Source organism: Perca fluviatilis, chromosome 2, assembly GCF_010015445.1.
Source record: "Perca fluviatilis chromosome 2, GENO_Pfluv_1.0, whole genome shotgun sequence".
Lineage (NCBI taxonomy): Eukaryota > Metazoa > Chordata > Actinopteri > Perciformes > Percidae > Perca > Perca fluviatilis.
In genome coordinates this window covers 26,918,996-26,942,546 of record NC_053113.1, presented here as the reverse complement: position 1 = coordinate 26,942,546, position 23,551 = coordinate 26,918,996, and the positions used below count along the sequence as shown (strand labels likewise).

The 23,551-nt window shown below is 39.0% G+C and overlaps 1 protein-coding gene across 2 annotated transcripts; it reads left to right on the top strand.

The window, feature by feature from the left end:
- The first annotated feature begins 4,110 nt into the window (after positions 1-4,110).
- On the top strand, positions 4,111-22,912 carry naalad2 (N-acetylated alpha-linked acidic dipeptidase 2). Of its 2 annotated transcripts, XM_039789811.1 has the most exons (20): positions 4,112-4,284; positions 9,421-9,529; positions 10,030-10,216; positions 12,410-12,511; positions 12,690-12,815; positions 13,412-13,492; positions 13,866-13,971; positions 14,073-14,166; positions 14,771-14,866; positions 15,502-15,587; positions 16,121-16,240; positions 16,431-16,513; positions 16,633-16,696; positions 18,879-18,946; positions 19,089-19,180; positions 19,444-19,534; positions 19,767-20,031; positions 20,179-20,260; positions 20,952-21,044; positions 22,135-22,912. In XM_039789811.1, exons 1-20 carry the CDS (start codon positions 4,203-4,205, stop codon positions 22,322-22,324), a joined length of 2,217 nt encoding a protein of 738 aa, XP_039645745.1. In that variant the 5' UTR covers positions 4,112-4,202; the 3' UTR covers positions 22,325-22,912. The 2 variants fall into 2 exon arrangements, with proteins under 2 accessions (XP_039645755.1, XP_039645745.1); XM_039789821.1 differs by lacking the exons at positions 20,952-21,044; positions 22,135-22,912 and having other exon boundaries at positions 4,111-4,284; positions 19,767-20,045.
- Positions 22,913-23,551: the final 639 nt, after the last annotated feature.

Sequence of the window (23,551 nt, the reverse complement as noted above, 5' to 3'; positions counted from 1 at the left end):
GAAGAATTTGACTGGCCTACACAGAGTCCTGGCCTCAACCACATCCTACATTTTTGGGATGAAGTGGAACCCCTACTGCAGGCCAGGTCATATCAGTCAACAACAGTGGCAAACACTCTTCAGGCTGAAAGGAAGCCCTGCAGCCATGTTCCTATATCTTGTGGAGAGTTTTCCCTGAAGAGTGGAGGCTGGTATAGCGACATAATAATGGCAATTGTTTTAAATTAAAGGTACAGCAATCACATATGGGTGTAATGTTTTGGCCAGGTAGTGTACAAAGATGACAAAATATGGAGGGGAAAAAGGCAGCAATATCAGATCATCATCAAAGTCCTGGATCGTCACCAGGTTTCTTTCATACTCATCTGGGTTTTTCATTGGAATTTGTGGATCATAAATATTGATGTTCTTCAGAGTAAACCTGTCATTTAGTTTAAACATGTAGCTATAATATTTAAGGCTTTATAATTCCTGTAGATGCAAAGTGCACTGGGTTTCTTCACTGGTGATACTTGTTGTGACAGCCCCATCCGCCACATATTTGTTTGTGTTTTAGATGTGTGATGGTTTATTTCTCAATGGAGTAATACTGCACTTGCCTGGAAAAATGCTAAATAAATCAAGCATAAGAGGTATAAGAGCCTCTAAATACACGCATACACTTTGAGTCACACATCTGCATGTAAACACCGCATAATATTAATCTGCTGTTACATTTTATAATTTAATCATCACCCCAAGGCATGGTCATTTGATTGTGTAAAAGTAACAAAATCCAACATTGGTTTCAGGAGAACTTAGGCACCCAAACAACACGGTTCAAATGAAACCAAAACCGACCTCCCCATACCAGCTCAAGGCTGCTGGTTTAATGAAAGATTTCTCTCCAGAACAGCGTGTTGAGGATAAGGCAGATCTGCAGATCTGTGGTCGGTGTCCTCCCCCACATTCCTGAGGGCAGAGCCTCCTCCCCGCTTCACGCTCCAGCCCACCGCATGAAAGAGCCGTCCTCCACCCCACACAGCTGTTCACAGGACCAGGAGAGGTCGAGCATGACCGAGGCCTGCATGTCTTATAGTGTGGGAAAATATGTCTGATTACTAAAGCAATATACAGGTGCTGGTCATGTAATTAGAATATCATCAAAAAGTTGATTTATGTCAGTAATTCCATTCAAAAAGTGAAATTTGTATATTATATTCATTCATTACACAGACTGATATATTTCAAATGTTTATTTCTTTTAATTGTGATGATTATAACTGACAACTAATGAAAATCCCAAATTCAGTATCTCCGAAAATTTGAATATTACTTAAGACCAATACAAAAAAAGGACTTTTAGAAATGTTGGCCAACTGAAAAGTATGAACATGAAAATTATGAGCATGTACAGCACTCAATACTTAGTTGGGGCTCCTTTTGCCTGAATTACTGCAAGAATGCGGCGTGGCATGGAGTCGATCGGTCTGTGGCACTGCTCAGGTGTTAGGAGAGCCCAGGTTATTCCGATAGTGGCCTTAAGTGCTTCTGCATTGTTGGGTCTGGCGTATCGCATCTTCCTCTTCACAATACCCCATAGATTTTCTATAGGGTTAAGGTCAGACGAGTTTGCTGGCCAATTAAGAACAGGGATACCATGGTCCTTACCGGTAGTACCGGTAGTTTTGGCACTGTGTACAGGTGCCAAGTCCTGTTGGAAAATGAAATCTGCATCTCCATAAAGTTGGACAGCAGCAGGAAGCATGAAGTGCTCTAAAACTTCCTGGTAGATGGCTGTGTTGACCTTGGACCTCAGAAAACACAGTGGATCAACACCAGCAGATGACATGGCACCCCAAACCATCACTGACTGTGGAAACTTTACACTGGACTTCAAGCAACGTGGATTCTGTGCCTCTCCTTCCTCCAGACTCTGGGACCTTGATTTCCAAAGGAAATGCAACATTTACTTTCATCAGAGAACATAACTTTGGACCACTCAGCAGCAGTCCAGTCCTTTTTGTCTTTAGCCCAGGCGAGACGCTTCTGACGCGGTGTCTCGTTCAAGAGTGGCTTGACACGAGGAATGCGACAGCTGAAACCCACGTCTTGCATACGTCTGTGTGTGGTGGTTCTTGAAGCACTGACTCCAGCTGCAGTCCACTCTTTGTGATTCTCCCCCACATTTTTGAATGGGTTTTGTTTCACAATCCTCTCCAGGGTGCGGTTATCCCTATTGCTTGTACACCTTTTTCTACCACATCTTCTCCTTCCCTTCGCCTCTCTATTAATGTACTTGGACACAGAGCTCTGTGAACAGCCAGCCTCTTCAGCAATGACCTTTTGTGTCTTGCCCTCCTTGTGCAAGGTGCCAATGGTCGTCTTTTGGACAGCTGTCAAGTCAGCAGTCTTCCCCATGACTGTGTAGCCTACAGAACTAGACTGAGAGACCATTTAAAGGCCTTTGCAGGGTGTTTTGAGTTAATTAGCTGATTAGAGTGTGGCACCAGGTCTCTTCAATATTTAACCTTTTCACAATATTCAAATTTTCTGAGATACTGAATTTGGGGTTTTCATTAGTTGTCAGTTATAATCATCAAAATGAAAAGAAATAAACACTTGAAATATATCAGTCTGTGAGGAATGAATGTATACATTGTACAAGTTTCACTTTTTGAAAGGAATTACTGAAATAAATCAACTTTTTCATGATATTCTAATTATATGACCAGCACCAGTACACCGGTGCTGTAACTTGAGTTTCGTCCTGAATTGGAACCGAAGTGAGCCAAACTTTAATAAACCATGACTCATTCTATAACACGGCTTCTTCTGTAAGATTCATAACCGAAATATTGTTTATTGTCTGTTTTGTTGGTTGATTAGAAGTTTTGGTGACTGACTTACTTTATATTTTAACTTTATGTTGACTGAAGCGGCAGTGAACCAGCAAAGATGAATCGGGAAGCCGGAAGCCCAGTTCTGCCAGAAAAAAAGGAGAAAAAAAGATGAAAAGTTCTGCATGATAGAAATAAATATTCATAGTAAGTCCATTTTGACTGGGCAGAAGGTTGACTTTCTAAGTCAAATTACTACATTTTAACTCACTTATGATATACTACTTTAAAATGTTGACTCAGTCCAAATAGTTACTTACTGTGAGTATTTCTATTATATCTTGTCTATTTTTTATGCATTTCTTATCTTGGGCTCCCACAGATACAGTATGTGATGATGAGGCACATTTGTAACTTTTTTTTTTTAAAGATTCTTTTTGGGGCTTTTCCACCTTTATTTGATAGGAGAGCTAGGTAAGAAAGGGGAGAGAGGGGGAAAACATGCAGGAAATCATCATAGGTCAGATTCAAACCCTGAACCTCTGCGTCAAGGAATAAACCTCCCAGTATATGTGCGCCAACCCGGCCAACACATTTTTAACTTTTGTATATGAATAAAAGCATCTGCAGCTTGTGTTAATTATATGATTTCCTATCTACCCACCCGTATATCTTAGTGCCAGGTAACCAGCTGAACTTCAATAGACTGTTGAGGAAATTTGGGTCACAAATTAGGATAACCAACATAAAGTGTGTTACAGTAATAAGGTGTTGGTGAGCCTCCAGAAAAGCATCAGCGCTCTTTGGCTTCAAACATTCATTCTTCCAAAAGATATTCCCTAATTTGGTGTTGGTGGGGAGTGAGCATTGTCCAAAATGTTGGTCCAAAATGTCTCATATGTTCCGCTGATTGTGAAGGCCATATTGTATGACCAAAAAGGATTTCATCACCATGGATCCTGGATCATATGCATTCCTTTTTGATTCTAGCAACTGCAAAACAACTTTTTCACATGAGTTGAGTAGAGAGGTATCTGATGATTCCGTGTTGCTCAGTAAAGAGTCACTTTTGACTCCTTGCTGAATTGTTAAATACAGCTCATTCTTGGCCATCTAGTCTCGGGTTGAGTAATACTGAGTCAGCACATGAATGACCAAGGTGCACAAGACATATAACTAGCTCCCTCTTTGTGTTTCTCTGCAACTTGTCACCCAGTGCCTCTTTCTTTGCCAGACGTCAGCTCGCCCCCCCTCCCTCTCTCTGCCTCACTCTATCTCACTGTGCACTACTTAAACAAATTACTCTCTATCTCTGCGAGCGTGTTCTGCAGAGTCAGCGGTGTCGGTGCGTTCAGTCTCTGGGACGTAGCCTACTGCTTTAACATGAGAAAGGAGAGCAGGCTAATTCGGTGGATCGGGAGGATTGTGGTTGTGACAGCTTTGTTGTTGCTGGGCTTCATCATAGGTAAGACATGATAACACAGCACAAACTTAAACAGGACCGTCATGTAATGAAGCCCAAGTGATATATACTATGCTCTGCGTGTTTGTTGTTGATTACAAGTGTAAATGGTAAAGGCAGGTGCTGAAATAAAATATAAGGAGATAACATTTTGTAACTCTGATACGCTATCAAATATACTCGCCGTTTAAGTTGAACCTTGAAGGTGGCAGTGTGTGTGTGTGTGTGTGAGTGTGTGTGTGTGTGTGTGTGTGTGTGTGTGTGTGTGTGTGTGTGTGTGTGTGTGTGTGCGTGTGTGTGTGTGTGTGTGTGTGTGTGTTTGTGTGCGCGTCACTACTCTGACACATTTCACGTCTGCCTGCTCACAGCAGGTTCACACACGCTGTCCATAACCACAACTCCATTTGAAATATAATTTCTAGCATAATAGCAAACTTTTGTTATGATTTACAGTTTTTTTCGATTGCTAAACGACACTGCATGGTCACAACTGAAGCCACATGTGCAAAACTCTAACCACAGTCTGCACTACCAACAGTCACCTGAACTAAACAGTTCACATCACCTGCAACACAACTCTTAACACACGTCTCAAAACAGGCTCAGCGCAGCCAAACACTATGCACAAGCCTCACTGAGATAACACACACTGTCACTCAGAACACACTGAGTAAAAACACTAGCGTCAAACACCAATACAGAACATACAAACTTTTATTTACAGTTTAAATCATTTAAGTGGCTTTACACTAATCAATAATTGCTATAAGAAAAGAGTGAAATTATTTTATTTTTTATTTTATACCAGTTTTGAGGTAAACAACAATGAATGAAAATCCTCAGTTTGCTTACCTACAGTAAATAGATATTTATATTTTGTCTGTAGTAATTTATGTAATTACTGGAAATGTTACAAACTAAAGGTACTTAATAGTCCAGAAGTTTTACAAGTTTTTCTTATCAACAAATTGGATGTCTTCTCTTGCCATGAACCAACATTATCTAGAAATACGAATGACTGTGGTGTTCCCATTGCTTACACCTCCATTGCTTTGTCAAAAAACAATACGTGTGCAGTTTTACTATAGTAAAGGAAGTGTTTTTCACATTTTCACAACTGTGTATGTAACCTCAGACATACCTGGACATATTAGTATCTTTGCTTTTTTTACCTGTTCGCTAGTTCTCTCAAACGGTACAATGTATAACTGTTTCATTCTTATTTGATGTTCCATTATTTTCAAAAAAAGGCTTTATGAGCTTTCCCTATATACTGTAGATACAGTATGTGTCCACTAACAAGTCTAAAACAAGAAATAATTGCGATCAGCAGTGTTTGAAATGCACCGGGCTGAAAGAGTTTTTTTGTGATTAACAGGTTTTTATTTTTTTGAATAAAGCATACATACAGATACATATACAACACAACCTCCCACCCACCCCCCACCCAAAAACCAAACAGAACACCTCACCACCAACAGATTCGCCTTGGTTGCACATTGATTTAGACCCCATATAAGATTTCTTGTGCATGTTAGGAAGAAACAAAATTAACCTATCAACTATAACTAATAGAAGGTACAATTATTCAATACCATACCACATGCACACACAAAAAAAAAAATACATGGCCAAAACAAAATACTGCGAATGCCTCTCAAGGAATTATATCAATAAACAGTCTCTTTTCTTCCTTCATTGAATGACAAATATTTTCCCCATTTTTTGTCATATAAATTCTAGTTTTCCAAATGTCTTATAAAACATCCTTTCAAATGCTGCCACTCTTGCCAATTCAACAGTCCACTCTTGGACCGAGGGAACTCCCTCGGTTTTCCACCCTCTAAGAAGTATCTGTCTGCCTATCATGACGCTGGTTTGGATCCGATTGTTTATGTATTACTCCCTTCGGTTAATACTGAATCTTCCCCTAAGACAAATAGTCTGGGGCAGAAGTCTACTGGAATCCCTGATATCTCAATAAGGAGACTGTGTATCCATGTCCAAAATTCTTGCACTTTGTCACAGGACCATAAAGCATGTAAAAGATGACCCTCTTCAGATTTACATCGCCAGCACTTGGGATTTGCGATCAGACCTAATCTAAACAGTCTAGACAGGGTCCAATAAAAGCGATGCAATATCTTGTATTGTATTAAACGTACTCTTGCATCCCTTGACATGGTTTTTATGTTTGTACATATCTTTATCCACTCATCCTCCTCCAGTCAGACTTAGGTCCCTCTCCCATATGCTCTTACAGTTTTTTCTGATTGCTAAACGACAGTGGGCACAACTGGAGTCACATGTGCAAAACTCAAACTACAGTCTGCACTACCAACAATCACCTGAACTAAACAGTTCACATCACCTGCAAAACTCATTCAAAGCAACACAACTCTTAACACACGTCTCAAAACAGGCTCAGTGCAGCCAAACACTATGCACAGGCCTCACTGAGATAACACACACTGTCACTCAGAACACACTGAGGGTAAAAACACTAGCGTCAAACACCAATACAGAAATTACAAACTTTTTCATCTTTACTGTTTGAACAATTTGAGTGACTTGACACTACTCAACAGTTTATTTAAGGAAAAAATATAGATTGTATAGCATACCAATTTTTACATAAGGTAAACAAGAAGGAATGAAAATCAGCAGTTTTCTTCAATAAAGTATTTTGTCTCTAGTAATTTATGGAATTACTGGGAAAAAAAACTAAAGGTACATACGTAACAGTACCAAAGAATAGTGTGACTAATCCTGCCTCTCTCCAGCATCATGTGGCAAGTTTTCTTCATCACATTGGATGTCTTCATCATCTCTAAATACAAATGAATGTGGTGTTTCTATTGCTTTCACCTCCATTACTTTCTGAAAAACAGTAAGAACGCAGTTTTACTATTGTAAAGATATAGTGTTTTTCACTTTTTTTTATAGCTGTGTATATAACCTCAGATATCTTACCTGGACATAGGGGTATCTTTGCTCTTTTACCTGTTTCTCTCAAACAGTACAGTGTATAATTGTTTCATTCTTATTTGGTGTTTGTATACAAAAAAAGGCTTTCTGAGCTTTCTCTGTATAAATACTGTATATGTTCACTAACTAGTCTAAAACAAGACACCTGCTTAGGCTTTCAGCTAAAGTTGTAGTCAGCAGTGTTTGATAGGCACCAGACTGAAATCTATTCTGTTTTGAATGTGTGGTTAACAGTTTTGACAGCAGTGTGTTAGCATTTGAACAAAATGCTGTAAATCTACAGTGTTGTGCACGTTGTGGTTAAAGTCATGGGATAAGTGTGTAGAGTTTTGAAAACTGTGTTCAAGCAATGAAAAACAAACTAGAGTTTGGTCCACCTGAATTGCTGCTGTGCAGACTGTAGTTAGCGTTTTGCACATGTGACTCCAGTTGTGCCCACTGTTGTTTAGCAATCGAAAAAAACTGTAAGAGCTAGTATGGCCCTGTCCCCTGCTGTCTGAATCAACATGGAGTAATACACAGAAGCCTTGAATCCTTGACTATAGCACCTTACAGTTTTTTTCGATTGCTAAACGACAGTGGGCACAACTGGAGTCACATGTGCAAAACTCTAACTACAGTCTGCACTACCTACAGTCACCTGAGCTAAACAGTTCACATCACCTGCAAAACTCATTCAAAGCAACACAACTCTTAACACACGTCTTAAAACAGGCTCAGTGCAGCCAAACACTATGCACAGGCCTCACTGAGATAACACACACTGTCACTCAGAACACACTGAGGGTAAAAACACAATCATCAAACACCAATACAGAAATTACAAACTTTCTCATCTTTACAGTTTGAACAATTTGAGTGACTTGACACTACTCAACAGTTTATTTAAGGAAAAAATATAGATTGTATAGCATACCAATTTTTACACAAGGTAAACAAGAAGGAATGAAAATCAGCAGTTTTCTTCAATAAAGTATTTTGTCTCTAGTAATTTATGGAATTACTGGGGAAAAAAACTAAAGGTACATAACAGTACCAACGAATAGTGTGACTAATCCTGCCTCTCTCCAGCATCATGTGGCAAGTTTTCTTCATCACATTGGATGTCTGCATCATCTCTAAATAGAAATGAATGTGGTGTTTCTGTTGCTTTCACCTCCATTACTTTCTGAAAAACAGTAAGAATGCAGTTTTACTATTGTAAAGATATTGTGTTTTTCACTTTTTTTTATAGCTGTGTACATAACCTCAGACATCTTACCTGGACATATTGGTATCTTTGCTCTTTTACCCGTTTCTCTCAAACAGTACAGTGTATGATTGTTTCATTCTTATTTGGTGTTTGTATACAAAAAAAGACTTTCTGAGCTTTCTTTGTATAAATACCATATATGTTCACTAACTAGTCTAAAACAAGACACCTGCTTAGGCTTTCAGCTAAAATTGCAATCAGCAGTGTTTGATAGGCACCAGACTGAAATCTATTCTGTTTTGAATGTGTGGTTTACAGTTTTGACAGCAGTGTGTTAGCATTTGAACAAAGTGCTGTAAATCTACAGTGTTTTGCACGTTGTGTTTAAAGTCATGGGATAAGTGTGTAGAGTTTTGAAAACTGTGTTCAAGCAATGAAAAATTAACTAGAGTTTGGTCCACATGAACTGCTGCTGTGCAGACTGTAGTTAGAGTTTTGCACATGTGACTCCAGTTGTGCCCACTGTCGTTTAGCAATCGAAAAAAACTGTAATATCTCTTCTAGGAACCCAGTTGTTTTAGGAGCTGTTGTGTAAGTCTGTAGAGTTTTGAAAACTGTGTTCAAGCAATGCTTTGTCCGACTTGTATTATTGTAATTTCTTCTTTTCATCAAATCATACTTTTTTACTTTTTATACTTTTCATCAAGTAATACGGTGGTGACACTGTTGTTGAACTGTCTGGTCTGTACTGTGTGTGTGTGTGTGTGTGTGTGTGTGTGTGTGTGTGTGTGTGTGTGTGTGTGTGTGTGTGTTTGTTTGTGTGTTTGTGAGTTTGTGTGTGTGTGTGTGTGTGTGTGTGTGTGTGTGTGTGTGTGTGTGTGTGTGTGTGTGTGTGTGTGTGTGTGTGTGTGTGTGTGTGAATGTGTGTGTGTGTGTGTGTGTGTGTGAGATCGCTGTAGGATGGTTTGCAAAGCCCACTACAAACACTACAAACCAGATTGCTTCCAGCAAGTATCTGAGGGAGTTTCTGGATGAAATGCAGTCGGACCAGATCAGAGAGCACCTCAGGTAGCCTAACACACTAAACCTGTCCTGTCCATCCAACCAACCAACCTCTCCTGTAATCCAAGACCCCTCCTTAGGCTGGGCTTCCTTCAGGACAACTCACTAAACCAAGTTTCTTTCCCAATTTGACACGTCACATTAAGAAAAGCACAGGTTCAAATAATCAAATGAGTGATGGTTGTATTCCATGTAGCTGTTTCAGTTTAATGTATAGCTGGTATTATGCTTGCTGGTTTGCTGTTTCACACTGTCCTGACTTAGGCCTACTGGGACACGTGAACAGAACAGAGCCATTGTTAATTAGTAACAGCTGTCATTGGACAAGTCAAAATGTTTGTTGTAAAAAGGCTTTTTAGACTTATGGATCCATGCTGCGTTCATGTGAAGTCAAGGTTACAACAACAGCTTTGCATGAACATAAGCCTACTTTTTTTCTAAAAAAACATTTTCATTCTGTAAGTGACTGCTAGTCCTGTGACTGACTGTTTACATCCTCTCCACAGGAAATTTACACGACTCCCCCACCTGGCTGGTACAGAGCAGAATCTGAGATATGCAGAGCAGATCAGGAAAGAGTGGCTGGAGTTTGGACTGGACTCAGTGGAGATGGTGCCCTATGACGTCCTGTTGTCCTATCCCAACAAATCACAGCCGAACTACATCTCAATAGTTGATCAGCTTGGCAGTGAGGTACAATAGGCCTACATGGACACATCCAGCCAAATGCACTCATACTTTGCCCAAATTGAATTTCAACCTTTCTATAAAAGACAAGACTTGCAAAAACCTCTGTACTCGTCTCTGGTGCAATATTGTCATTATTGTTAGTTCCCATCTATAGCCTCTTTCTGACCAAGTAGTTACAGGAACGTAGTAGTTAGAGGAACAGCCCACTTCTAAACAGTTTTACTAACCATTTGCATTCGCACTGGCCAAGTGGCCATAGGGGCTATAGGAGGGGCAATGGAGTTCAGACAAAGTTCTCGGAATGCCAGTGTAGACCTTTTGTGACGATAACACCAACAATTCACAAGAATGTCAACAGGTGTGATTAGATGGCTGTGTGAACACAAAAGACCTTTTGTTATTATAACAGCCATAACCACCACAATATTTTGTTATGATACCACAGCCATTTAACCTGCTGCTGATCTTTTTAATCAAGCAGGTAGGCCTACCTTCATGTGTGCATGTACAAATAACTGTAGTAACCCAGTTTTCTATTAAATATTTTATTTATATCAAAGTAAAACGCAACAAAAGAACTTAAGACCTGTTTACAAAAGTAGAAGGCATGCTAAACAGTTAAGTTAATACAATATTAAAAAGATGCAGAAAAGGGAAAAGGGAAAGACCCTACCCTGAAGTAGGAGCTGAAAGAGTTACAGGAACTGTGGCCAGAGGAACTTAATAATCCCCAAATTGGTCCAGTCGGAACACGAGAAAAAAATGGTTCTAGTCATTTTATGTTCTAGGATCTGCAAAAATCCCTCCAGTCGGAAAGGGACTTATTATAGAATTAGGATAGCAGTCAGAGCCAGTTTATTCTACAGCTACCACTTAAATGATTTAAAATGACTATTTGCAAAAGACGTGTTTCTGGATTTAAGAGGAACCTTTTTTAACTCAACAGAAACTAATTTTAATGGACACTTTAGTTTAATGATAGGCTTTTGTGATGCCAACCCATTTAATACTCCATTCTCCACACCCAACCCCCCTGGTGATTACAACTTCAAAGGAATTGTAATTTTCTCAAGCACATGAACAATAACAGTCCAAGCCCCGTGACTACTTCTCAGTCTGTTGTGGGAGATAAAACAGTTGCAGCGTGCACATGAAGATCATACAGATTCTTTAAAAACACAGCCTGATATTGCTCCAGGCCTCCTCTCCACCTCCATACAACACTGCAATACAGCTTATTCAAGTCCAAGGTCCTTTTATATGTAGCCTTGTGGAGATAAACCTCTGTATGTGTCTAATTAGTAGAGATAATGATATCGCACAGAGGCAAACAAGAGAAAACAGACCAGGGTTTACTGCACGGCCATATTTCAGCATGCTGCTATGCATTCAGGTACTTTAACACAATAAGGTTTTACATTTCAGATGACAACAATTCACTGAACTGCACACAGATCTACTCAGTGCAGAACATGACCCCTATGACTGAAGCAGCATCCTGTTGTAGTTGGCTGAGGTGCAGCTAATTAATTTTTAACTATGTTATTAAGCTAGAGCTGCAAGAAATGATTATATATACTATGGCATAATCAGCTGATTATGTTCTCCAGTCATTGATGGATTGTTTGGTTTGTAAAGAAAATAGAAAATAGTGAGAAATGCTGTATAAAATAAAATAACCCAGAGGCAACAGTGACACCTTCGCGTTGCTTGTTATGTCCAACCATTGGAGAAGCTACGACAAAAATTAAAATAAAATAAATAAAACATTCAAATAATTCATTTGACAACTGGAACCATGAAATGTTTGGCATTTTTGCATTAGAACATACTTTTGTTTACCAATTATCAAAATATAAATCAGTTAATTGATTATTCAACTAATAAATAAATAGCAATGGTTTAATCTATGATGAAAATCTTAATTTTTAAAGTAGCTTGTAGCCGTCAGATAAATGAAGTGGAATTGAAGTATACAGTAGCAAGAAACTATGATACTCAAGTAAATTACAAATAACTTAAATTACTTAAAAGTACAGTATTTGAGTAAATTAAGTTACATTCCACCTCTGCTTATTTCTCAGAGTTGACAGTGGATACATTAAAGATTTCCAGGCATTTACCACAGAGAATAAAGGGCTGCCTATCTCCTCAATATTTCCTCTAATTTAATCTGTGCTCATCTTTCATTCACAGGTTTTTAACACTTCCTTGGCTGAGCCAGTTCCAGCAGGTTATGAAGATGTTTCTAACATTGTGCCTCCATACAGTGCCTTCTCTGCCAAAGGACAACCTGAGGTACACACATCCACACACCTTCAAACTTATCTTACTGACAAGAAGAATAATGTTTAAATATCTTCACTGCAGTAGTTACAGTAAAGTAAAGTGAACATGGATTTTAAACCTTGACCATCCCAATCCTCCACTCTCTGATAATCTAAGATGTCTCCTCTTACTGTCTCTCTCTCTGCAGGGGGATTTGGTGTATGTTAACTATGGTCGTACAGAAGACTTTTTTCAGTTAGAGAGGGAGATGGGCATCAATGTTACTGGGAAGATTGTCATCGTCAGATATGGAAAAATATTCAGAGGCAATAAGGTAGGAAAGTTCTTGGTCATACATACAACCCTGTTGAATAATTTGGTTACACTTTACTTGAAGGTATCTACATAAGAATGACGTGACACTGTCATGAACGTGTCATAAACATTATAAAAATGTCATAAACGTTTATGACATAACTCTTCTTTTAGTAAGTGTCATTCGGTTTTTGTCCTGACAAGTTATGGTTAGGGTTAGAGTTAGGGTTAGGGTTAGGGTTCATGTGTCATGACTGTGTCATGACAGTGTCATGTGTTCATGACAGTGTCATGTCACTCTTATGTAGATACCTTCAAGTAAAGTGTTACCAATAATTTCTGTCAGTCACTGAGTATTGTATAAGTAATTAAAAGGATACCTGAGGTTAAATGTGCTGAAAACTTACATCTGACAAACAGCTGAATACAGTTACATGCAGGAATTTTAAAATATAAAATATCACACATCTTTTAATATTTAATGCTATTCGTCAGTGTCAAACCAATTGCCAATATTTTGTTATGCACACAGAAAAAAAAGGACAGCAATAAACAACATTTTGTACACTTTTTTGTTCAAAATTACTCACTTCTCTGTCTGTCTTGCTCCAACAGGTGAAAAACGCCATGTTAGCTGGAGCAAAGGGAATCATTATGTTCTCAGATCCAGCAGATTACTGGGCTGCTGGAGTCCAGGTAGAGTATTCTGCAACATTTTAACCAGAGTATTTTTGTTTATAATTTGTTAATGCAGTAGAGGTTGCGTATATTTTGGATGACAAGCCTTAAAACAAGCCTTCATTGTTGGCAGAGTCTACCAACAACAACTGCAAATTCATGATCTGGATCATAATTCGAAACAGTAGCAGATTCTACGAGAATTATTCAGTGATTCAAGAATGTACAGTACATCATCTCTGTTAATATTTGAATCCTGGATACAAATGCAATCTGTCTATTCAAATAAATGTGTGTGTGTGTGTGTGTGTGTGTGTGTGTGTGTGTGTGTGTGTGTGTGTGTGTGTGTGTGTGTGTGTGTGTGTGTGTGTGTGTGTGTGTGTGTGCGTAGCCCTACCCTGATGGCTGGAACCTACCCGGTGGAGGAGTTCAGAGAGGGAATGTTCTCAACCTGAATGGAGCAGGAGACCCACTCACACCAGGGTACCCCGCTAAAGGTGTGTATCTCTGTGTGCCTATTCATACACTACATGGGTTACAGCCAGTATGAGTGCATACATGTGTGTGAGTTTATGTCACAAAGTCTGCTCTCTTACAGAATACACCTACAGATTCAGCCTTGAGGATGCAGTGGGACTTCCAAAGATTCCTGTGCATCCAATTGGCTTCCATGATGCAATTCACCTGCTCAAGTAAAATTATTTTTCTTTTTTACACTTTTCCATGATCCAATATGCAGTCATTCAGAGCAGTGCCATTTGGAAAAAGTCTACCGCCACGCTAGCGACTCTGTGAAGCTGACGTCAACATGCTAACATGCACACAATGATAATGTTAACATGCTGATAATTAGGTAGCGTTCACCTTAATTTAGGGTTAGCTGAAGCTGATGGGATGTCACAGGTTTAGAAGGTATACAGTCATTAAGCAAATTATTGGACAAAAAACATTGACCTGATGGTGGCTCTAGGTGAAAGGTCAGGGGATTAACAAAGCTATTAAAATTTAACCTTAATTAAAATGTATTTGCAAAATTTCATGGCAATCTATCCAATAGTTGTTGAGATATTTCAGTCTGGCCCAAACTGGTGGACCTACTGAGAGACAGACAGACAGACAGACAGACAGACAGACAGACAGACAGACAGACAGACAGACAGACGCTATCATCATCATGGAATCTTGAATTAAGAGCATGAAACATTTTTATTGGGCTCCCTAAATGAAATTAGCAGCTGATTTGTATTTTAAGAATATGTAAATTATTAAATAACAGTTACAGTTATTGTTCAACAGGAACATGGGAGGACTGATTCCACCCAACAACTGGAAAGGAGCTCTGAATGTCTCCTACAAGATTGGTCCAGGCTTTACGGATGACTTCAAGAGCCAGTAAGTGCTTACATTAAGCTTTTATGTCCAGTGTCACAGTGATCACTTGTGTCCACTCGATCCTGTGATAATGTGATTCTCCCTTCCACCTACTTTCTTCACAATAAAACTCTTTCCTCACCAGTTGATCGTCTCTCTTCTCCTGCTTCACTGCTGTCTTCACTCTTTAGTGGCTTTATTAGTGTTTGGATTGCTTCTTCCCTTTTGTTGCTTTTTGTCTTGTTCAGTTTTAGTGACCCAGTGGCAAGTAGCCAACACTGACATACAATGGAGGCCGTTGTAACCCCTGTGTGTGAGAGACATACATAACACATCCACACACAAACAAGCTGCACAAATTAAGGATGTACAACAGTAATGAGGTCCTTTTTGTGCTTTTGAACTGTGGTGAGTGTTTTGTGGATTTCTGGAGCAACAGCCTCCATAACAACAACAACAAAAAGAATAAACTTTCACAAAAGAATCGAAAAACACCATTCTTTGTGAATGTTTTCTATTTCCAAATTCTGCTCAGGTTAGTCATTTCTTGTTCAAAGTAACTCTATTGATCTGTTTCCCCTGTGTTTCTTTCTTTGTTGCTGTATCTCTTTCTCCCCTGTGTGTGCATCACCCCTTCCTTAATCTGTCTGTCTCAGGAAGGTGCGTATGAACATCCACACTAACAACCAGCTTACCAGAATCTATAACGTCATTGGCAGGATTAGAGGAGCTCTGGAGCCAGGTACGGTACCACAACCCAACCGTCTCTAATCATTCATCAAAGCTTTTCGCAACATTGTACACACAACCAACAGATGCGAGTAACACTAATTATGCCAATATGGATAATACTGATATAGTCATAACAGAATAAGGAGAATGAACTAATTTAAATGCCTTTTGGTCAGGAACTTTAGTGGCTTTACTCTATTTTAAACACTCAGGCTTCGATCAAAACTGTCAAAAAATACAGTGCATCAGTATCTTGAGCAAGTGCCTGTTTTTGGTGCAAAGGCTCTGTGCTAGAATGAACTATTTGGTTGCATTTGTATATTAGAGAAAACAAATACTGTAAACAACACAAATACAAAAACTGTGTAAAATTATTAAAGCAATTCTCATAATTTGTCTCTCTTTCTATTATACCACCGTTAATGTGTTGTTGTTGTTGTTGTTGTCGTTGTTGGCTGTGTGTATCTGTGTGTGTGTGTGTGTGTGTGTGTGTGTGTGTGTGTGTGTGTGTGTGTGTGTGTGTGTGTGTCTGTGTGAGTGTAGACAGGTATGTGATTCTGGGAGGGCACCGGGATGCCTGGGTGTTTGGAGGAATTGATCCCATGTCTGGTGCTGCAGTGGTCCACGAAACTGTGAGAAGCGCTGGCAGGCTGCTCAGTAAAGGTCTGTCTCTGCAAGTGTGTGAGCGAATAATGGTGTCAATGGTCAGAGTACTTATTGAGTGTGTGTGTGTGTGTGTGTGTGTGTGTGTGTGTGCGTGTATGTGTGTGTGTGTGTGTGTGTGTGTGTGTGTGTGTGTGTGTGTGTGTGTGTGTGTGTGTGTGTGTGTGTGTGTGTGTGTGTGTGTGTGTAGGCTGGAGGCCTAGGAGGACTTTAATATTTGCCAGCTGGGATGCAGAGGAGTTTGGATTGCAGGGATCTACAGAATGGGCAGAGGTACTCATAGACCAACCAATATGCCCTCACACACTTACACATGCACGCACACAAACATACACACACACACACACACACACACACACACACACTGACCACGCTTCGATTCTTCTTAACAGGACAATGCCAAGCTGCTGCAGGAGAGAGCTGTGGCCTACATAAATGCCGACTCTGCCATTGAGGGTGAGTGTGTTTGTGTGGACAGCTCAAAATCTATATGTAGCTATCTATATCTAAAATTATAGACATGTTGATGTATGTATGTTATGTATGTTGATGAGGCTGTATTAGTTTTGGTGTGTGTGTGTGTGTGTGTGTGTGTGTGTGTGTGTGTGTGTGTGTGTGTGTGTGTGTGTGTGTGTGTGTGTGTGTGTGTGTAACTGAAAATAAATGGAGTTATTCTAAATGACAATACAGAGGTGGCAACACATTTTAATGATTATTTTTTAGATTCTGTGCGGGACCTGGCAGACACGTTCCCGAAATCAACTTGTGTATATAACTTTACTTGTGATGAGTCTCTCTTTAAATTATCTCATGTAGAAGAAGGGACAGTTTTAAAAGTAATATCACACTTAAATAATAGTAAATCTAAGGACATTTTTGCCATTGATTCTGTGTTTTCAAAAGAGCACAAGGAAATTTTAACTCCAGTGCTAACTAAAGTTATAAATCAGTCTATAAATGAAAGTATTTTTCCTACAGCTTTGAAAACAGCTATAGTAAAGCCTATACACAAGTCAGGCGACAAGCTCCAGGTCTCTGACTATAGACCTATAAGCATCCTTCCCACTATCTCCAAAGTCTCTGAAAAAGTGGTTGCAGCGCAGCTAGTGGAACATCTTGACTACAATGCTGCATTACATCCTCTCCAGTTTGGTTTCAGAAAACGATACTCAACGGAGACAGCATGTTGTTATTTAATAGAGGAAATAAAATCAAGTCTGGATAGCGGAGGAGTTGTAGGGGCAGTCTTTCTTGACTTGCGTAAGGCATTTGATACAGTAAACCATGAACTACTGATAGATAAATTAACACATTTCTCTATTAGTATAAGTACAATTAATTGGATTCAATCTTTTCTCAGTGCAAGGCAGCAGTGTGTATCGATAAATAATGTATCATCTCCCTTACGAGCATGCACTATGGGTGTGCCGCAGGGCTCTACATTAGGGCCCTTGTTGTTTTCTCTTTATATTAATGATTTTCCGTCTGTGTGTAATAATACTAAAATGATAATGTACGCTGATGATACAGTGGTGTATATTCATGGTAAAACTACTAAGGATGTTGCCCGAAAGTTAACTGAGGAAATGAAAAAGATTTCTATTTGGCTAAAAAACTCTCATTTAACTTTGAATGTTGACAAAACGGTCTCTATGTTTTTTACAAACCGCCATAAGCTCTCGTCATGTAAAACTGATCCAAAAATCATAATTGAAGGTCAGGAAATATCAAGTGTTGACCAAATTAAATATTTAGGAGTCATTCTTGACCCAAATTTAAATTTCAAAAAACATATTAAAAAGATAACCAACACGTTGAAAATCAACATAGCACAGTTTAGATATATTAGGAACTCTTTGACCATAGATGCATCTAATTTATATCTAAATGCGATGATAATTCCGCACTTTCGTTACTGCATGACAAGTTGGTCACAGGCATGTAAAACAGCATTAAGGCCCCTGGAATCATTGTACAAAAGTTCTCTTAAGGTTCATGACAAGAAATCTCGGCTATTTCACCACTGTCATATTCTTAAAAAACATAGTATATTAAGTTTTGAAAACATAATCATATATTCAAATCTCTGTCTTTTGTTCAAGATAATAAATGGTATTGCAGCTCCTCCGGTTAAAAAGCATATCTCACTGAGCTCAGAAATTACAACTCGAGCGACTCGTCGACTGTTCGGGGCGAGTGTAGGATTCCTCAGTGTAAAACAGCATTCGGCAGCTCAGCTTTCTCAAATGTGGCTATCAGACAGTGGAATAAGTTGCCAACAGAGCTGATAACGTGCAAATTTTAACATTTTTTCATATCGGGCCAAAAAATGGATTCTTTTAAAACAATCATGCTCACATAATGTATAGTAATTGATGTGTATGTGGGAGTGTATTTGTAAATGAATGCTGAGGAATGAATGAAGGGTGTGATCATTTTAATGTTGGTTTTTGGATAAATGTGTTATTAAATTCATTTGTTGACATCAGCCTGCCCAGGGACTACAGGTGGAAACTAGCACATGTGCTACAACCTGGTATAATGCATCTCTCCTGTCTAAGGTTAATGTATATTGTACGTTGTCCCTGTTTAAATAAATAAATAAATGAAATGAAATGAAAAAATAATTGAATTCCAGGCATGTACACACTGAGGGTTGACTGCACTCCGTCTCTACACACTTTAGTGTACGACATCACCAAGCAGGTGAGCAGACGTATACAATATATACATATATAGAAATGGTACATCTGAAATTGATTTGAGTGAATACATATTGCCATTCATGCTCACTTTTACTGTATGCTGTATTCCTGTCTTTCTCTTTTATTTCTATGTTTGCGTGTAGATAGCCAGTCCAGAAGAAGGAGAGGAAGGTGTTTCTCTGTACGATAGTTGGCATAAGAGGGACAACTGGACAAATGACCGCAATGCACCCAGGTACAAAGTTGCTTGTTCTGGTCAGGGTGTACACGAACTAACAACAAAACCCACAATAAAAAAAACAACAAGATGATTACTACTTCTTCAATGCAACTGTTGGAGAAATATGCAAAGATGTATGTCTCATGTCTCCGTATGGCCATGTGTTGGGTTTAAAACAACATTGGAATGTAAAATTTGTTGGCTAATCATTAAAACAATCAAGAAATTAATTAAACAAATCACTAAATCAGTCTGTCTGTCTTTCTGTCCTACTGTAGGATCAATAAGCTCGGGTCAGGCAGTGATTTTGAGGCCTATTTTATCCGTCTTGGAATTGCTGCAGGTAGAGCCAGATACACCAAGAACAAGGTAAGACATGCTGCACCTAACATTACTCACCGTTATTATATTCAAATATATTGCTGTATGTGTTTACTTACATTTACTATTGTAAGCTTACAGTATAGTGCATGTCCATTTTGTCTTAACTGAAGGGTTGAGTTAAGGTTAGAGCATACATAGAAAGTGAGGAACGTATCTTTATGGTAAAGGGTTACTGTGAGCCTCCATGGACTCAGTGAAATATCCTCTGTGCTTTCAGATAACAGAGCGGTACAGCAGTTATCCAGTCTATCACAGTGTGTATGAAACCTTTGAAATAGTGGAGAAGTTTTATGACCCCTCCTTCAAGAGGCTTCGGGCAGTGGCCCAGGTGAGAGGCGGGCTCATCTTCCGATTGGCCGATTCCCTGCTCCTCCCTCTTGATGTCAACCAGTATGCAGATTCACTGAGGAAGTATGCACAGAGTATCGCACAGCTGGCACAGAGACACCCAGAGGAGATGAAGATGTATGCGGTGTCGTTTGGTTAGTTGATTTTGGTCAGTGTGTGCGCTGACTATGCTAATTAAATATTAAGTTTAAGTGTAGTTAAAATGTTTGAACGAGTTAGCCAACCCACTGACTTTTACAAGAATGTCCTTGCATTTAATTTCTTTTTTCCTATATTTTCAGATTCCTTGTTTTCTGCTGTTGAGAACTTCACCATTGCAGCCAGGGACTTCCATGAGCGCCTGCAGATTCTCAACAGAGAAGAGTAAGAGTGTCCAAACAAATGCTGAAATATGTTGGTGTGAATGCTCTAGGTTATGCTTCGAAATGTACACTCAGTGTACTTTACTTTGTACACCTGTACAATCTATTGGAATCAAACAGTTCTGCCATGAATTCTTCCGTTATGAAGTTTATAATTTTCAGTTTGTGTTGACAGTGTCAGAAATGTGTAAATTCAATTATATGTTTATCAATGAAGTCCTAGTTAAAAGTGGTGTTGTACTGGATTACATGATATTGAGAGCTGTTCAAATGTTTTGCCTTTTGCATTTTAATACATGAGGGTGGCAGAATAGTAGAAACACATCTGAATACAATTTAGTCCAGTATTTTATTTATTCATTGGTATATTTAATAGGGATACAAATTGCTGTTAATGCACCAGAGTTAGCCAGGAGGTTATTTTTATTTGTAGTTCCTGGACAGATGTTACCTAAAAAAGGATATAAGATTAAAATTGCATAGACCAACACCAGCACTAACTATAACCTTAATACTAAAACATCTAATGTAATTCAGACCTCTATGACAAAATAAAAAACTCATCATGAAAATAGACTTTAAGGCATAACAGCTGTATTGGATTGTTTGTGCGTGTGTAATAATAAAGTGGACACTAAGTCAGGACCAGTCAAGTGTGTGTGCAAGGCATTTCATGTGCATGTGTGTATCAGTCCTCTGCAGGTACGTGTCATGAATGATCAGCTCATGTACCTGGAGAGAGCCTTCATAGACCCCCTGGGCTTACCTGGCAGACCCTTCTACAGGTTAGTCACACACAAGCTCTGTAATGGTCAGTTAGATTTACAGTAGGTCAGCATCACTGGTTTCATAACAGTTAATCCGTCAAATATTTTTCACAGCGGACATTTAGACATGTCATAGTAGGAAAAGCACAGGTGTTACTAATGACATTAATGCTGCCTCTGTTGAATGTCCATTATCTCTCTCCCACACACTTTTAATTTAAGCATAGTTAAGTTCTGTTTGATCAGCAGATCTATTTTTTGCAACTGACCGTTGGATGACGTTGTTTATCATATAAGAGGTGAAGATAAAGAAAAACACTGTGCTGTGGTGTACCTCAGAGGCTAGAACCTCATTTTAAAACTGCATGTGCTGCTGTAAATGTGCCCCCATAGTGGAGAATGTGAATTATACTACAGTGTATCTGTGCTTTGCATCATTACTCTTGCCAAGTTCACATTTTCTCCTACTTTAAAGCAAAGTTTACACTACTGGTCAAAAGTTTGGGGTCACTTAGACCTTTCCATTCCACTCCATTACAGACAGAATACCAGCTGAGATCAGTTGCATTGTTTTTTTAATCAGGGCAGCCCTTTTCAGATTACATTATGTGCTTACATAATTGCAAAAGCGTTCTCGACTGTTGTAGAAAGAAGTGGCTGATCTTTAATGCAATATCTACATTGCCCATTATCAGCAGCCATTCATTCAATGTTCCAAAGGCACATTCTGTTTACTAATCTGATATCATTTTAAAAGGCTAACTGAGAAAACATTGGAGAACACTTTTGCAAATTTCTAAGTGACCCCAAACTTTTGACCGGTAGTTTACATTCCTTTATTCAACATATGTTGTATATTCCACAATGAAAAAAGGAATGGCACAAAATTCCTTCTGTTATTGTCATCTGACACATTTTTTTGCTGCATTTTTTAAATTTTGGTTTCCCTACTTTTCAGTGACATAGTTTCTTTGCTACAGATTGCTCTCACCCTGTATAAATATTTGCAATTATATCACAAGTAGTGATTTTTACTAGCTGCAGTGTCCTTAATGGGTCCCAACCAGGTAACAGAAAGTTTGACTGTATATCACCTTCTCTGTTTCAGGCATGTGATTTTTGCTCCCAGCAGCCATAATAAATACGCAGGGGAGTCTTTCCCTGGGATCTATGATGCATTGTTTGACATCGAGAACTCAGCTGATCCAGAGAAGGCCTGGGAGGAAGTCAAGCGCCAAATCAGCATCGCAGCATTCACCGTTCATTCTGCTGCCATGACACTAACACCACCTGCATGAAGCACACAACAAGCCATCTAAAGCTATGTGATTGAGCTATCTATTGACAATTATGTTAAAACACCAGAATGTGAAGAGAGGGAACATGCTACCTGCGACACACACAGAGATGGACAATCCCTGTGTTCCAGGAACGTCCAGAGCTCAGTCTCTGAGTGCCACTACCAGATTACATCTTAATGATTTCTTATGAAGCTACAGTGAAGTAATAATTAATGTTTTTAATTTTTTGTTCTTGTTTTATTTGTGATTAACAGTTTTTTAATTTTTTGAATAAAGCATACATACAGATACATATACAACACCACCTCCCACCCACCCCTCACCCAAAAACCAAACAGAACACCTCACCACCAACAGATTCGCCTTGGTTGCACATAGATTTAGACCCCATATAAGATTTCTTGTGCATGTTAGGAAGAAACAAAATTAACCTATCAACAATAACTAATAGAAGGTACAATTATTCAATACCATACCACATGCACACACAAAAAAAATACATGGCCAAAACAAAATACCGTGAATGCCTTTCTCAAGGAATTATATCAATAAACAGTCTCTTTTCTTCCTTCATTGAATGACAAATATTTTCCCCATTTTTTGTCATAGAATTCTAGTTTTCCAAATGTCTTATAAGACATCCTTTCAAATGCTGCCACTCTTGCCAATTCAACAGTCCACTTTAGGACCGAGGGAACTCCGTCGGTTTTCCACCCTCTAAGAAGTATCTGTCTGCCTATCATGACGCTGGTTTGGATCCAATTGTTTATGTATTACTCCCTTCGGTTAATACTGAATCTTCCCCTAAAACAAATAGTCTGGGACAGAAGTCTACTGGAATCCCTGATATCTCAATAAGGAGACTGTGTATCCATGTCCAAAATTCTTGCACTTTGTCACAGGACCATAAAGCATGTAAAAGATGACCCTCTTCAGATTTACATCGCCAGCACTTGGGATTTGCGATCAGACCTAATCTAAACAGTCTAGACAGGGTCCAATAAAAGCGATGCAATATCTTAAATTGTATTAAACGTACTCTTGCATCTCTTGACATGGTTTTTATGTTTGTACATATCTTTATCCACTTATCCTCCTCCAGTCAGACTTAGGTCCCTCTCCCATATGCTCTTAAGAGCTAGTATGGCCCCGTCCCCTGGTGTCTGAATCAACATGGAGTAATACACAGAAGCCTTGAATCCTTGACTATAGCACCTTAATATC

Coding starts and splice junctions, on each gene's coding strand:
- naalad2 (XM_039789811.1), top strand. CDS start 4,203: ATGAGAAAGGAGAGCAGGCTAATTCGGTGGATCGGGAGGATTGTGGTT. Junction 4,285..9,420: donor GTTGCTGGGCTTCATCATAG/GTAAGACATGAT, acceptor AGATCGCTGTAG/GATGGTTTGCAAAGCCCACT. Junction 10,217..12,409: donor TTGATCAGCTTGGCAGTGAG/GTACAATAGGCC, acceptor TTTCATTCACAG/GTTTTTAACACTTCCTTGGC.